This window comes from Megalobrama amblycephala, linkage group LG18 (assembly GCF_018812025.1).
Source record: "Megalobrama amblycephala isolate DHTTF-2021 linkage group LG18, ASM1881202v1, whole genome shotgun sequence".
Taxonomy (NCBI): Eukaryota; Metazoa; Chordata; class Actinopteri; order Cypriniformes; family Xenocyprididae; genus Megalobrama; species Megalobrama amblycephala.
In genome coordinates, this window is record NC_063061.1 from 8,430,119 (window position 1) to 8,447,133 (window position 17,015).

Consider the following 17,015-nt stretch of genomic DNA (forward strand, 5'->3'; position numbering starts at 1 on the left):
GTTTACATAAAAATACAATGAATATGCAATATAGTGCATATATTTATCAAAATGCTCCTCTGTTAATTTTTCTTGCTGACAAACGAGTTTTGAATGAGGTAAATGTAACATTACGTGACATAGGCCTATTGTTTACAAGCTGTTTTATTGACGTCTTTCTGCATTTCAGACTCTGAGCGATTACATGAGACGTGATACGGATTTTGGTCAGTTGTACTGTATCTTTCAACATTCCTTCTGATGCTCATTCATGTTTATTTTGTGCTGTAACTAGTAGTAAAGAGGAAGAGATGATCCGTTCATTTGCCGCTTGAACTGAGCTGCGCTACAGCAATCTGTCGCGCCGAATTAAAGAGCACCAAAACAGTATTTATTGTTTGAATTTTGTAATGAAATTGACAGAAAGCTGAGACTGTTTCATATCAGAAGTAACAAAGCACAAAGCTTATTGCAATTTATTGGATGGGAGGCGCGATACAAACTTTTGTTCATTAATCAGCAGAAAACAACAGACTAAAAGTTCCATCCTCAGGATTTAAGAATTGATATCGGTTCTTCAAAATGACAATCGATTAAACTTGAGAAATCAATATTTTTTTAGTCAGCTATAATTTTTATGGAAACCTGACAGGTTTCTGTCACTCCACTAAATGTCTGTTCCACTTGTAAATGCAATCCATATGAAGATTTCATATGAGTGGTGAAGTCTTCATAAGAGACACAAAAAATATATTTCATGAACAGTGAATATATGAATTATATGTGAATAAAAGCCTAATATAAATCTGTTCAACATAAAAAACAATCATGTCTCTTCAGAAGACTTGGATTAAACAGCTTGATTTATATGGATTATTTTTTTTACAATGTCTTTATGAACTTTTTGGAGTTCCAATGGAAGGACAGAAATTTCGCACTAAAATAGTCTTCATTTGTGTTTCAAAGATTAATGTCTTATGGGTTGGGAACGACATGAGGGTGAGTAATTGATGTCACAATTTAGATTTTTGGGTGACCAATCCCTTTAAGTTTGTGCTTTCGATAGTGTTAAAAGACGTTTTGGTGTCATATCTTTTTATGTCAAATTTAGTACTTCTGCCATTCCTGTAGCTTACTAACTCTAAAATGCATTTTTCCAAAGGTTACGCTTTCCTCTTGTTTCAAGATGAGAGCTCTGTTCAAGCCCTTATCGATGCCTGCATCGAGGAGGACGGAAAGCTCTACTTATGTGTTTCCAGCCCCACCATTAAAGACAAACCTGTAAGGATGAATTGCACTACTGCACCTCACTTTTTATTTTTCTGGTCTTAAACAGCTGCATTTTCAAATCAGGTGTTATATTGTCCTTATAAAAGCTGATATTTTTTCTCAGTGGATTTGAAATCTTAAAAACTAGATATCTGTTGTGGATTATTTTTTCCATTTATTTTGTTGATGTGATTTTGCAACAGGTCCAGATTCGCCCGTGGAATCTTAATGATAGTGACTTTGTGATGGATGGATCACAGCCCCTAGACCCCAGGAAGACCATATTTGTGGGTGGAGTGCCACGCCCACTTCGTGCAGGTATAATGCTCCGTTTTTTTTGTTTGTTTGTTTTTCAGAAATAGTGTAGTTTCTGTGTGACATTAAATGCATAATCACTTACATGCTGTTTTTGAGTAGCCAGGATCTCATTTGTGCCAAAAAGAAACCAATCCAGCTCCCCTAGAATTGAGTTCATCGACTATTATAGTGCCTCCCTCAACCTTACTTGCTTTACTGCTGTAGTAATGCTTACCAATCTACACAGTAAGCCAATGACACAGCGTAACCAAACCTGATGTTTTTTTTAGCTTTATTGGTTGAAAGTTTGGTGGTGTTTTATGAAATAAGTCTCTAGTGCTTAGCAAGGCTGCATTTGTTTGATCAAAAATACAGGAGAAATAATTATTGAAATAAACAATATTACTATAAAAAGTAATGTGTAATATAATTAAAATTTAAAATGACTGTTTATAAATTTAACCTTTGATATATTTAAATATTTTACATTATATTATATAAATTAATATAATATTAATTTATTCCTGTAATCAAAGCATTACTCCAGTCTTCAGTGTCATATGATCCTTCAGAAATCATTCTAATATGCTGATTTGCTGCTTAGGAACCATTTATTGTTATTATCAATGTAAAAAACAGTTCTTTTGCTTAATATTTTTTGGAAACCATAATATTTTTGTAGGATTCTTTAATGAATTGAATGTTCAAAAGAACAGCATCTATTTGAAATATATATATTTTGTATATATTTGTAAAAGTCATTACTTTTGATCAATTTCATGCGGCCTTTCAAAAAGAAACATACTGACCACACTCTTGATAAATTGTACCATGTAGCTTATTTGAATACTGCTCTTTAAATAATTTCCTATTAACATCTTGTAGTGTACTAGGTATTTTTGTACTAGTTTGTAGCTTGGCAGGCTACACATTTAAAGTAGCTTCCCCAGAACTACTGAACTTTATGGGGAGTTGTGATTTTATTTCAGTATTAAGAAGTTTAACTAATTATACAGCCTGTTTGGTTTATGAACATTAACCATTAAGTATTATGTTGTCTTTCTGACAGTGGAACTGGCTATGATCATGGACAGGCTGTATGGTGGCGTGTGCTACGCAGGCATCGACACAGACCCAGAACTAAAGTACCCCAAGGGAGCAGGGCGGGTCGCCTTCTCTAATCAGCAGAGCTACATTGCTGCTATCAGTGCTCGTTTTGTACAACTGCAGCATGGAGAAATTGATAAACGGGTCAGTGCAGACTTCCACAAAAAATACACATGCACACTCCCCTACCGTGACATGGCATTGATCCAGCGAGCCTCGCAAACACTTTAAACACAATTTTGGACTTTGCTCTAAGCCTAATTAAGACATTTCAACATGTTTTTGGCTGAATAACAGGTTTTAGTTGAAATGTGTTTGTGCGTTTCTTTCAGGGCTGGGCATTGACACAAATTCACGATTCAATTTGATTTCGATTCATGAGCTATAAATTCGATTTTGATTCTATTTTGATTAATTGGGTCCTGTCAGGTGCAGTAAATGGCAAATTTCCTCAAGGAAAAAAAAATATCTCAACTAATGCTGTAAACTATACAGGGAACCCTAGTTGGTACATCACTGTAATATTAAAGGTTACAATTAACTTACAAGTGTTTTATAATAATAATGTTATTATAATACATTTTTAATGACAGTTGTTTCTACTCATGTTTTTTATATAAACATTTAAATGGTACCTGTCATAAAAACATGATGGATTTATTCAAAAATACATTACATATTGAAGAACAGGTTAAAAGTAAAAGTACAATGATATGCAGTATAGTGCATATATTTAGCAAAATACTCTGCTACAGCAATCTGACAATAGACAATTTTTTGAAATTATTACTCAATAAAAACAATTGTTCAGAAAAAAAAAAGTCACAAAACTTATTGTCATTTATAGGCGCACTACAACGTTTTGTTTATTCATCAACTGAAAACGGCATAGATTAAGAGATTTTTGGGATTTAAGAATCGATATCAGTTCTTCAAAATGAGAATCGATTAAATCGAGTATATATAAATCAGTATTTTGAACCCAGCCCTAGTTTCTTTAATGCAGGACTAAAAAATAAGAAAGATGGGTTTTTGAGACTAAAAACGTTCGGGATATACTTCGGGATAAAATCCTATGAAACCTGTCTAAAATGTTGTATTTAAAGACACAAAATAGAAAATATATATTTTTTAATTTTTACATTTTTATGATAAAACCCTATAAAACCTGTCAAAACCGTTTAAAGATGTTTGTTTAAAGACACAAAGATTATTTAAAAATATATTTTGCATTAAAATAAATTAATTAATAATTAATACAATTAATACTACTTTTTATATATATATATATATATATATATATATATATATATATATATATATATATATATATATATATATATATATATATATATATAAAACAATTATGTTTTCTTTTATTATTTATTTATTTATTTATCTATCTATTTTCATTTACAGTGGTTTCCCCCTAATTCTCTTTACAATTTAACAGTTTTGCGTTTTGTTTATGGTCAGTGTTATTTTAGTATCATTGAGATATAATTATAGTTTTTATTTTTTTCAGTTTTCATTTTAAGTTTTAGATTTATTAACCTTTGTATAGATTTATTAACCTTTTATTTCTGTTTTATTTTAGTAAATTACGTTAAACTAAATGAAAATGAGAAACTGAAATAGTTAAAAAAAAAAAAAAATTATTTCAGTTAACATTTCGTTGCTTGAAATAACAAAATGTTCTTAATGATCTTTGTTTTAGTTTCAGTTAAACATTAGTTAAATGTTATTAATTAAATATTAATATTAGTTTCGGTTAAATAAATAACCCTGGTTATAGTGAAGTATTTATATGTTGTGGTAGTATTTATTGTACTGCCTGTTATTTTTTTGAGCAATATCTTTATTCATTTTTATCACAAAACAAAATATCAATTTAATAATCAACCGAAGTACAGATTAATTATTTTTTTTTTTAGGTTAAAAGTACTCCTTTCATTTTAAACAATATAACAATATTTACTCTTTGCTGTAGTGACATTTTATATTGAGAATAATGGTGATTTACAAACAACTTAAGTTGAAAATGTCCAAAATTATCATGAAAATAATGTCACAATGAAAAAAAAAAAAAAAAACACACACACACACAAGTCTGCAAAAGTAAGCAAATATTTGAATAAAATAATACACAAGCTGCAAGCGTTTCATGGGAAGGGCGCACATGTATGTAACAGTCTGCTGATCTCTCTCGTTCCAGGTGGAAGTGAAGCCATACGTCTTGGATGACCAGCTGTGCGATGAATGTCAGGGGACTCGCTGCGGAGGCAAGTTCGCCCCTTTCTTCTGCGCTAACGTGACCTGTCTCCAGTATTACTGTGAATACTGCTGGGCGGCTATCCACTCGCGCGCCGGCCGGGAGTTCCACAAGCCCCTGGTAAAGGAAGGCGGCGACAGACCTCGCCACATCTCCTTCCGCTGGAACTAAAGCTGGTAGGCCAGGAGAAGAGAGAGAAGGTTAAGAGTAGGCTAGGAGGAGTCGCAAAATCATCATCTAAATAAATGCACTTTTCTGTTGCTGGTTCCTTTTTAGTTTAATTTAAAAAAAAGACAAACAAACAAAAAAAATATATATGATTTTAATTTGTCATTTAATATATTTAAAAAAATGGATGTGTATCCAAAAAAAAGATTCAGGAAGAAAAAGAAAATGTCTAATCCATCTCTCTATTTTTTTATAACTCCATTATATTTCATTTTCAAGTGCACAGAGATGTGAATATATTGAGTATTAGTATAATTTGTCAGTAAGTATCTGCATGACTTTAGAATTGGCTTTTTGTTAACATTGCGATTGGAAGTATTACGTCCTATTTTAATTTAATCGAAAAGGCAAAGGAGCAAGCGCGAAAAGAAAAGCTGCGGGAAGAGTGCACTTATTTCTTTGCTAGCCAGAGTGCAGATGTGTGGTCTAAGATCTGAGTTGTTAACCAAAGCTTGGGATTTGAAAAACAGAAGAAGCGAATTCTCTCAACGCTCTGTTTTTTTTGTTTTTGTATACTTTAAGACCATGCTAATCTTTAATGTTTCCTGATGAAAACAACCGATTCCACAACAGCTGTCTGGATTTGATCTCCATTGTGACATGCAAGAAAACTAATACCTCAAGCTTAGCTGCTAGTTTAAGTCGAATATATATATAGAGAGAGAGAGAGAAGAAAAAAAAAATCAAGCTGGTCTCATCCTTTCCCCCAGGACCACAGAAAAGGAAATGACATCAGCAAACAGCACATTGAGAAAATCTGCTCTGTCACTTCCTGATTTGAATTGGAGATTCAGCATCCTAGTGGGGAATGTATGTTGTTAAAGTTGCAGTAGTCTGCCTGCAAGCTGGTTCGAACGCAAGGAACTTGATTTCGTTGCCGTCGTTCTCTCAGGCTTTTCGCGGCAAGCCTTCGTTTTCATTTTTAACTCGCAATATGTGTCTCGTAAGCCTTTCCCCAGCCCCCAGAAGCCCTGAAAGAGGTGTACGTACAAGCAGAACAGCAGTGAAAGCTACTTAGAAGGGAGGAAGACAGATCGAACAAGGTACAGCACCCGTGCCCGCTCAGCCTGAGTGTAAAGCATAACTGAAGGTAGTCCACGCATCCAACGCTCACCATAAGAGGTTTTACTTTCCGACATTAGGGAACCAAAGATGGCTGTGTAGTAGCTAGCAAAAACCATGGACGTTTCCTTTCTTTTGCCCTGCAGATTTCATTTTGGTTGATTGTTTTTGCCCCCCAACCCAACCCAACCCAGTCCTCATCCCATTCAGTATAAAGACCAGATGGGCTCCAGCAAACCAAAGATTGGCCTTGAATCGATCAGCATGCAGTTAAAGTCCTAGTAACACTAGTGAAAACCGGCCGAAGGAGACGCATGCGAGGAGTTTACGCCAGGCATCAGGAAATTCCAATTTATCGAAACCGTAAAGCGCAAAAGTCAGGGAGTTAGTGGTCAATTGATACACTAGTGAGAAACTTGACGACGGCGTCCCGATAGACCCGTTCGGCACCGTCACTCGAGCTGCTGGGTGTGGTGGTTGAACATTTTCGAAGTTAAACACTTTTTGAAGAATTTGCTGTTAACGAGATGGCAAAAAAAAAAAAAAAAGATTATTTTATACATGGCCTGCTGATTTTTGGTACAGTGTTTTCTAGCTAAATTATTTTGTCATGCACATATAAACATTTATTATGCACTACTTTTCTAAATACTTTTTTTTCAACAGTCATTTTAGGCACATTTTTCACAAATGGAAAAAAAAACTCCTTTTTGCAATACCTCAATTTTTCACATTGTGAAAGGTAGCTTTTGTACTTTTGTTACTGAGAGATCTGCATATATGGAAATTTTCATTTTAAGAGAAACAAAAAAAAGAGGTCGAGTGAATTTAATATATATTATTTTCAATTATGCTTTTTATACATTTCAGTGCTGAGGAATCTTTACAACTAAAGCACGCACTTGTGTTGACGCGACAAATCTGCGAAGGAGAGATCAAAGTGTCTTGCTCTTGTACACTAGGTTTTAATGGCAACCCTAGATTTGGAAATGATCTGACAGCAGCATGGTAAGAACACGTTGTCGTTCATGTTAATATTGCGCAAAATGGCTAAAAGATATATAAACTATAATATAAGGAGAATGCTAAATCTGGTTCATGTTTAGGCTGATCCTCGTATCCCGAGAATGGATGTTTGATGTCTAGGTATTTTAACATTTGAAAATATATATCCTTGAACTGCCAACTAGTTCCTATTGTAATCCTTAGCATGCATGACGAGAAGAAGAAGAAGAAAAAAAGAAAAAAACACGTACATGAATTAGCTATTGAAATTAATTGTTGTGGTTGTGCACCAGATGTTTCTAAAGCTTTGATTTAAGGCCACCCCACACCCTGCACCCTTCCCATGTTATTCCACGTTATCCAGTATCAATAGGACACACACACACACACACACACACACACACACAGAGAACTCTAAATGTCATTAGATGAATTTGCAGTGCAGGACGAAAGCATCTTCTATAGTACGCTGTCGAAAAGACTTGAGAACTTCATCCCCACTGTCTGTCGGAAGTTAATCGAAACCCGTTTGGAGGAAGGGGAACTTAAGACTTGAATGTGGTAAATGTTGCAAGTTAACTTGGAGTTGTTATGTGCAATACTTTTTTTGAACTTTTTCCAGATAAAGACTCTTTGCAATGTAATTCTTTAATGCCATTTTTAATTGCCGACATTTAAAGAAGATGTTAATATGTTTTTCACAGTCATTTTCTACTGTTATTGTAATCCTTTTCATGCTGGTGTTTGTAAAAAAGAAAAGAAATCCAACTATTTGTACTAATATAAATAATTGAAGTTATTTTTAAAACATTAAAGGTTTTGTGCTCATTTGCTTATTTTGTTTATTTCAAGCTACTGTGATTGATTGCATTGTAATTATTAGGTCAACAATGTATTTAGCTGTTTATTGGTATATTTTTAATTGGAATGTATAATTAATTTTTATAATTTTGATCAGATTTTTGTTATATTTTTGAGGTGAAGCTTTTAATATGTTAAAGTGTCTAGTTTTTACTAATTGCTATATTGTGCTCCACAATATATGGTTCACATTTTCTGAAGGAAAATAAATATTTAAATATCTGTCTGTTAACGATGTTACTTAATGGCAAAATTTCAATAGTTTTTAACTGTGTATGGGAAGGTTGTTGTATTTATTAATAGCATTTTTTTACTTAAGATATCACCTTAATTTTTATTGTCATTTCACTTTATAAGTTCCTATTTTTGTATTTTTCTTTCTAATTAAGTTATGTTATACAAATTGTCCATATTCTAGGAGTTGGTCTGTAAGTGCTAGTGAAACAAAAAGAAAAATCTAATGTTATTTAATTGTTTGCAGCCAACTATTTATAACAATATGCATAATTTTTAAATATTTGTAATGTGAAATGTTGAATGAATAAAACTTAACTGTGACAAGACATTGACTTTTTTCCGTTTCTTTCCTGAAATGCTCGTTCTCTAGGTATTCTCTCTGTTCGTAGACTGTGGATTCTGGCAGATGCTACTCTGAATTCATTTGAATCTTTCTGTGGCTCACTTCTCGAATGAATCATAATGACCGGTAGGAATTCTGCCGTGGATTCCGACCGCTGTGTTTTCTGCCAGATGTCTGCCACAATTTTACATTGAATTTAGCTATAACCACACTGCAGAAACCGAACAAAGACTCAAATGTATTTTGATTCTTAAAGGGGTCGTGACATGAGAAATCAAATTTGCCTTGATCTTTTGACATTTAAGAGGTCTTTGAACCATGAAAACATCCTGCAACATAGCTTAAAACGTCCTCCTCATTTTAAACAGCATTTATTTAATCAAGCTCCAAAAACAACTCGTTCTGATAGTGGGTCACACACGGGCAAATACGTTTGCATGTGACTGCCTCTATAGCAAGACGTTGACGAACAGTTGTACGTCATTGCGCCATAGGCCCCGCCCACTGCCGTTCAGTCACTTAACGTCTGACACTTGCCAACACTGGATATGAGCTTCAAGTCAAAAGCAAACAGAACCCATTATAATCACTGATGCTGTCTACACCGAATGCAGTATTCAGATGCGCATTATACATACTCCATGTGCTTGAATCTGTCGACAACATGACAAATGAAAGAGTGAAAGATTGTTCGCTTTGACGCGTCGTGTTTAAGCCGCTCGTTCGCATCTGTTTACAGACTTCAGAAGGATCCCAGCATCATGTTTTATTTTAATGGCGTCACGCATCGCATCTGAGGATTATATGTTTGTTCGGAGCATTTTGTTTTGTAAACAAGGCACGGTGTAATGGAAAGTTGGCAAAGAAACTTTTGACACATGAAGCAGTCAGCTGTATTGGATAGCTATGGAAGCTTGTATCCACCACTAAATAAAAAATAAAAATAAAAAGTAATTGTGACTTTTTAGCTCACAATTCTGACTTTTTTTTTTTTTTTCTCACAATTGCGAGTTTTCATCTCACAATTCTCACTTTTTTCTCAGAATTGCAAGATTTAAACGCAATTGTGAGTTCAAGTCAGAATTGCATTTCTCGCAATTGCAATTGTGTTATAATGTCCAATTGTGAGTGAAAAAAGTTTATATCACAATTCTGACTTTATAACTCGGAATTGCATGTTATAAAGTCAGAATTGTGAGATATAAACTCTCAATTCTAAAAGAAGTCAGAATTTTGAGTTTATATCTTGCAGTTGACTTTATAATTCGCAATTCTGACTTAATATCTCGCAATTCTGACTTTATAATTCACAATTCTGACTTTATATCACGCAATTCTGACTTTATAACTCGCAATTCTGACTTTATAACTCGCAATTCTGACTTTATATCACGCAATTCTGACTTTATAACTCGCAATTTTTACCTTATATCACGTAATTCTGAGTTTATAACTCACGATTCCAAGAAAAAGTCGCAATTAACTTTATTTTTTATTTCATGGCGGAAACAAGCTTCCATAGACAGCAGCTGCATCACAAACCAAAAGTAAATAATTTCATAATGCTTTATCTGAAAATGACGGTTTTATATGGATAATGTTTTCAAAACACTTATTCAAATGCAATTGCAAGTGGCTGTTGATATTGTTTCCTATGCAATGACGTTAGCCAATCAGAACAATGGCCATTTACTGACAAGCCTTAAAGGATCCACCCCTTAAAAATTGATCATTTCAGACAGAGTGTCAGAATGAGGTGAAAATAATACTTTTTCTATGTATATGAAATATAAATAACATTATAAGTGAACCGCAAGATACATATTAAAATAATAAAACAAAAATCCATGTCATGACCCCTTTAAAAACATTTATAAATGTATATTGCTTTAGAAAGCTGGGTGTAGTTCTAAGTCCATCAGTAAGCTATTTCTTTTGTTTTCTATTATTAGGTTTTATGTTCCAATTTATGCATTCTCAGTGGCACCATCTGCTGTCTCTGAATGGTGCTATTAGAAATATATAGTTCTTTGTCACTTGATCTTGTAAGCATTTTATTTTTTATTGGTCTGTTCTGTCATTTTGTTGCAAGTCCATTTTCATATTTACATAAAACATTTGACACTCGTGTAGATTTGCAGTGTCTTGTCACTTAAAATGTCTTCATTTATGTCAGTTCTACAATGTTCTCAAAACAGAGTCATTCTAGATGAGACAAATAAATGAATCGACATGGTCAAAGTAAAGAGAAGTCAAAAGCAAATGTCAAACGGGTTAGAAAAATATACTAATTATTGACAGCACAACAGTTTTCAGTTCACAATCTGATTTTATTATTAACCACAGTTTTAATTCTCAGCTTTTATCACCTCGATACTCCACAAGAGATAATTATCTCTATGCTTTATCATTTTACCAGTGATGTTTTCATCAGCTGAGATAGATCAGTGTGGCACTGTTTCAGTGAAGTTTCTTTGTCTAGATTTCACACAGGTTCTGCCATCTTGCTGAGGTAATGAATATGCTGATCGCTCTAATAACACTGTGAACATGCCTCACTTGTTCCCTTATATCTATCCAGCTACAGGATCTCTTGAATAATAGAAACAGTGAGATGAGATCACCCTCATCTCTGACTCGGGAACAAAGGTTAAGTACTGTGTGTAGTCAGGTCACAGTCTAATTATTTGTTCCCCATGAGACTGTGGGACAGGAAATGTAGAACACAGCGGTTCATGGTGAGAGGTTTCAATCACAGAACTCATTTGGAATCATTTGGATGATAAACAGATTGATTATCAGCTGAAGCTGTGCATGACGTGTGACATCAATGCCACACCCTTTTGCAGGAATTTCATTATGAATAAAGTTTTTTTTTTTTTTTTTTTGTCCCTTGTGAAAAAGAAGTACGCTTTAGCATACTTTAAAAAGAGTGCTTTTTACAGAAAGAATATACTTAAGTGCTAACTTAATGTAATGTTTTTGGACACTTAATTGCATGGTATTTGCAGCTAAATGAAAACATTATAGTTTACATTTATATTAAATGCAATTAGTTGAACTTGAGAGTGCTTTTTCAACCCACTTAAGGAAGTTTATATTTGTAATTTCATAATCATTTCTATTTGTCTGAAATATTAAAGTGTACTGTTGAATGTACTGACAAACATTTAAACTAAATTATACTTTAATGTCATTTATATTGAAACTTGCATAGTATTTAAATTAGATATTTATAATTACACATTAGGTTGCAACTTAGTACATGCAAAATATATTAACTTTAAATGTAATTTCAGAAAACTTATAATCAGATCAGCAACAGCAAAATCAATATTCAACAGCAAAATAATATTTAAACGTAATGATTTAAAATGTACTTTAAATTACAACTTTTCATTTGACATTATTACAAAGTGCATTATTGTTTTGCCTGTTTTAAGAAACATGAAAAGTCATGAAAGTGTACTCTAAGTACACATGAGTGGCCTTTTATTTCATTCATATTTTATTATAAATAGACCTATACAAGTGTATTGTGTGTTTGTGGTTCATGCAGATTTAATATATAAGAAATAAACATGTAAAATAAATGTTGGTGTGTTGCACCCCATCCACCTTCAAGTATTTTTACATTTGGTTGCTTTCAGTGCCATGCATGACCGAATGTATCATTATAGTTCAAAGGCTGGTATAATAATATATAATAGTTTTCCGCCCCCTCGTGGCTGGAGATGAAATTGATATGGTATATAGCCAAATTAAGGAGGTTACAAATACACCTGCAGACAGTGCTGGGTAGTAACTATTACATATAATCTGGATTATGTAATCAGATTCCAAAAATTAGTACTTGTAATTAGATGTTATTACATTTTTAAAATACTTGTAATCAGTCTAGTTACATTTTGATTGATTTCATAATTACATATTATTCATACATTTGTATTCACTTTTACATCTAAAATTTCCTTTCTAAAAAAACAAAAAACAAAAAACCTGCTACTGCTTATAAGTTCAAAAGGTCCTCCAGGTTTGTGGAATTGCACACACAGAGCAGCCACTAGTCATGTGACTATTACTGAAAACTGAGACCCACACAGAATTTGATCACTGGATTTACACAAATCATTTCAATAAACCAGTCATCACTCAGTGGGTCATTTAACCATGTATATGGAACTATTTATTTGGAAGGTTTTTGTCTTTAAAATGCACAAATTCTCATCATTTTTTTGTTTTTGTGTAATGCAGGGATTCACAAAATTTTTTGTCAGCCCTAAACTTTTTGACCTAATACTGGTGTATTTACTTGAATTATGCCCTCTGAGATTTCAAGGTAATAAGTTAATAATTAAGCCAGTCATCTAACAATACATTTGCATGTTCATGGGTCTCTGGAGTCGGTTATTGGTCATATGACATGAGGTTAAACAAATAAAATATTTTAATTCAATATTTTTTTATGATTTAATTAATTAGCTTTTCATTAAATTCACAAATCTTGGAAACCCTGATGCACTTCATGTTGTTGATAAACAATGAAATATATATATTTTTTCTCTTTGTATTTTTATATCAATATGGTACAAGATTATACTATTCAAATCAATGTGATAAACGAGTTAGGTCAAAAGTAACCTAAAAGTAATCTGATTATATTACGTAAAATTTGTAATGTAATGGATTACGTTACTAACTACAATTTTTGTCAAGTAATTTGGAATTGGCACTCTAAAAATGACTGTAAAAAAAATAAAAAATAAAAAATTACACAGTAAAATACTGTTTTTCATTGAAACAGTAATATAACAAAAACAATGCATTCTGGGTCATATTTGTCATTTTAAGAAAAGAAGCCTCTAGGCTGCTTTCTCCAAAATGACAAATAATATTACCCAGAATGCACTGTAATATACAGAAGCAATATACTGTAAAAACAAATGTATTCCGGGTAATATATGTGACCCTGGACCACAAAACCAGTCATAAGTCACTCAGGTATATTTGTAGCAATAGCCAACAATACATTGTATGGGTCAAAATTATATATATTTTTTTAATGCAAAAAAATCATTAGGATATTAAAGGGATAGTTCACCCAAAACTTGATGTTTATCTGCTTACCCCCAGACCACCCAAGATGTAGGTGTCTTTGTTTCTTCAGTAGAACACAAATGATGATTTTTAACTGCAACCGCTGCCGTCTGTCAGTCAAATAATGCAAGTCAGCGGGAACTTGGACTATAAGAGTAAATAAAACACGACAGACAAATCCAAATTAAACCCTGTGGCTCGTGATGACACATTGATGTCTTAAGACACGAAACGATCGGTTTGTGCGAGAAACCGAACAGTAGTTATATAATTTTTTACCTCTAATACACCACTATGTCCAACGTCATTCATCACTCTATTCGTGAGGTCTGATCGCGCTCTGACAACGGCAGTGATGTCTCGCGCTCATTGAAGTATATGCGCGAGACATCACTGCCGTTGTCAGAGCGCGATCAGACCAAACAAATCGAGTGATGAATGCCGGTTGGAGTTAAAAATCATCAGTTGTGTTCTACTGAAGAAACAAAGACACCTACATCTTGGATGCCCTGGGGGTAAGCAGATAAACATCAAATTTTCATTTTTGGGTGAACTATCCCTTTAAGTAAAGATCATGTTCCATGAAGATATTTTGTAAATGTCCTACTGTAAATATATCAAAAATGTATTTTTTTTGTGAGTGGATATGCATTGCTAAGACTTCATTTGGACAACTTTAAAGGCGATTTTCTCAATATTTAGATTTTTTGCACTCTCAAATTCCAGATTTTCAAATAGATGTATCTCGACCAAATATTGTCCTATCTTTGTGGTCCAGGGTCACATTTGTCATTTTCGAGAAAGTAGCCTATAGGTTATTTTCTCGAAAATGACTAATAATATTACCCAGAATGCTTTGTTTTTACGGTATATTTTTCGTTTCAATGAAAAGCGCCATTTTACTATGTAAATTTAAAAAGCAGAAAGATATCCTCTAGCATAATCTTAAAAAAACTGTTGTTCTTTTGGCATTCGAAGCCTAGATGTGCTTGGATTTTAATACGCGCTAATTATGAAACTAATGAAACACAAAGAATATATAAGACTATTCTTTATTCTCGTTACTGCTTATACTGTTTTATATTACTCAGTTTTAATTAGTTTAATTGGTGAGCTTGCACAACATGTACCATTGTGCGCAAATAGTATTGTTATAAAACACAGTATACTGTCTCTAAAATCTGATTGGATGATTATAAGCACACCTGTGTCTGCAAATCAGTTCAATTCTGTATTAATGTGCCAATTGTTCTTACAACAACCTACATTTACAGTAGGCACATGAACTATATTTGTATTTAATATGATCAGTATTATTGATAATGCATGTTATTGTTTAATGAGCTTTGGTGAGCACTGAACACTTATAATAAATATAAAAATATTAAATAAAATAATATTAAAAATACATGTTATTTAGTTTACAATTAATAAGTCTGCGAAATAATAGTTCATAATAAAGTTTTTACATTATAATACATAATGAATTAGCCTTGAATTCTAAATGAAAATGCTTCTGCACTTCTTTCAGTTTTTCACTAGATGGCAAACAAGTCACCTAATGTGGGTAGGTATTGAGCTTCAGGGTTTCTAAGGGTCGGGCAAAACAAATGTAGGGTTTCTTTTAGATCCCCCCTAGTGGCTTGAGTGTAAGTGAGGGTTTGGATGCTGCGCGAGGCCGTCAGTATCTGCATCTCTCGCATCAGCGCCACACACACATACATACACACTCACACATACACACACATACAGCATCTCCATCTCGACGCTCCACCTGCCCTCATCAGCAACCCGAATTTAAACTGTCTTTGAGGCCATAAAAAGCGTGAAAGTTGACCGCTTTCGGTGAGTACGCGTTTAAAAAACATCTTTTCATCTGGCGCGTGTTGTGTTTGGGTGGGAGATAAATTGTTGTGACTGGTAAACCAGCCATAAAAGGGGCGCGGATGCTTTATTTGCGCTGTGGCTGATGTTTCGACACCTGGATTTTAGACAATATAGTTAAGCTGTGCTGTGTTTTTTCCCCTTTTATCTCAAAGATCAATGTACAATCCTTTACTTTTATTTACAAGCGCAACCTTTGTGTATTTTAAAGCATTCGCGTGCGGACTGACATCAGACAGACATGCGTGAGGTGTTTACCAAACGCTTTGATATATAAGGTGTGCTGTAGCTCTGCATGGTTTATTGATGTGCCAGAGGTGTATAGATTTTTTGTTTTATTATTAAAGGTGGTCGATATGTGATTTAGAGCCAAGGCTGGGGTATTTTAAATTGGTATTTTACAAGTGTTTTCAAAATCCTCTGCATTTATAGGCTGGTGAAAAGTGCAATAATCCTTTAAAGATGGTTAAACTGGGGAGTAATCTACAAGACAAAGGAGTGAAAGCTGTTAGTGTTGAGGATGGCTTTCAAAACGTCCCCCTCATCACGCCCTTGGATGTTACTAATCTTCAGTACCAAGCCCCAGACAAGGTAAGGAAAATTGTTCTTCAGGTATTATATAATAGGTCATTCGACCTTTCATCAGGTCATAAAAACATATCCTTCATCTAATGCAAAATGACTTCCAAACCGGTTATAGTGCCTAGAACACATAATGATAATTAATACTATGTGTTAAGTTAAATAGTCAGGCTTTTTTATTATTATTATTAATACGCTGTTTTGAGTGCACACTTATATATATATATATATATATATATATATATATATATATATATATATATATATATATATATATATATATATATATATATAAAGGTTCTAAAAGGATTTCAGAGCGATACAATTTTAGAACCATTTTCAGTTCTCCAAAGAACCATTAACCCTCTGGAGTCTGAGGCTGATTTGGGGCCTGGAGAAGTTTTGACATGCCCTGACATTTGTGCTTTTTTCAGTTGTTCATAAACATATTAATGGAAAAAGTGTCATTACACTGTACACTGAACAGTCCTTAGTTCACTTCAGAATTAAAATTTCCTGATAATTTACTCACCCCCATGTCATCCAAGATGCTTATGTCTTTCTTTCTTCAGTCAGAAAGTAATTAAGGTTTTTGAGGAAAACATTTCAGGATTTTTCTCCATATAGTGGACTTCACTGGGGTTCAACGGGTTGAAGGTCCAAATGTCAGTTTCAGTGCAGCTTCAAAGAGCTCTACATGATCCCAGACGAGGAATAAGGGTCTTATCTAGCAAAACGATCTCTCATTCTCCAAAATAAAATAAAAATGTATATACTTTTTAACCACAAATG

General features: G+C 33.5%; 2 protein-coding genes across 4 annotated transcripts in view; both read left to right on the forward strand.

Moving 5' to 3' along the window:
- cpeb4b (cytoplasmic polyadenylation element binding protein 4b) overlaps positions 1 to 8,643 on the forward strand; it is a 36,464-nt gene extending 27,821 nt beyond the window's left edge. For all 3 annotated transcript variants that reach the window (XM_048166734.1, XM_048166733.1, XM_048166735.1), the window contains 4 exons: positions 1,142 to 1,260; positions 1,452 to 1,566; positions 2,615 to 2,796; positions 4,868 to 8,643. In XM_048166734.1, coding sequence (XP_048022691.1) covers positions 1,142 to 1,260; positions 1,452 to 1,566; positions 2,615 to 2,796; positions 4,868 to 5,095 — 644 coding nt within the window. In that variant the 3' untranslated portion in view covers positions 5,096 to 8,643. The remainder of the gene's footprint in view (positions 1 to 1,141; positions 1,261 to 1,451; positions 1,567 to 2,614; positions 2,797 to 4,867) is intronic.
- A 6,746-nt stretch (positions 8,644 to 15,389) lies between these two features.
- nsg2 (neuronal vesicle trafficking associated 2) overlaps positions 15,390 to 17,015 on the forward strand; it is a 61,708-nt gene continuing 60,082 nt past the window's right edge. Inside the window, exons 1-2 of the mRNA XM_048166254.1 lie at positions 15,390 to 15,602; positions 16,074 to 16,232. Coding sequence (XP_048022211.1) covers positions 16,104 to 16,232 — 129 coding nt within the window. The 5' untranslated portion in view covers positions 15,390 to 15,602; positions 16,074 to 16,103. The remainder of the gene's footprint in view (positions 15,603 to 16,073; positions 16,233 to 17,015) is intronic.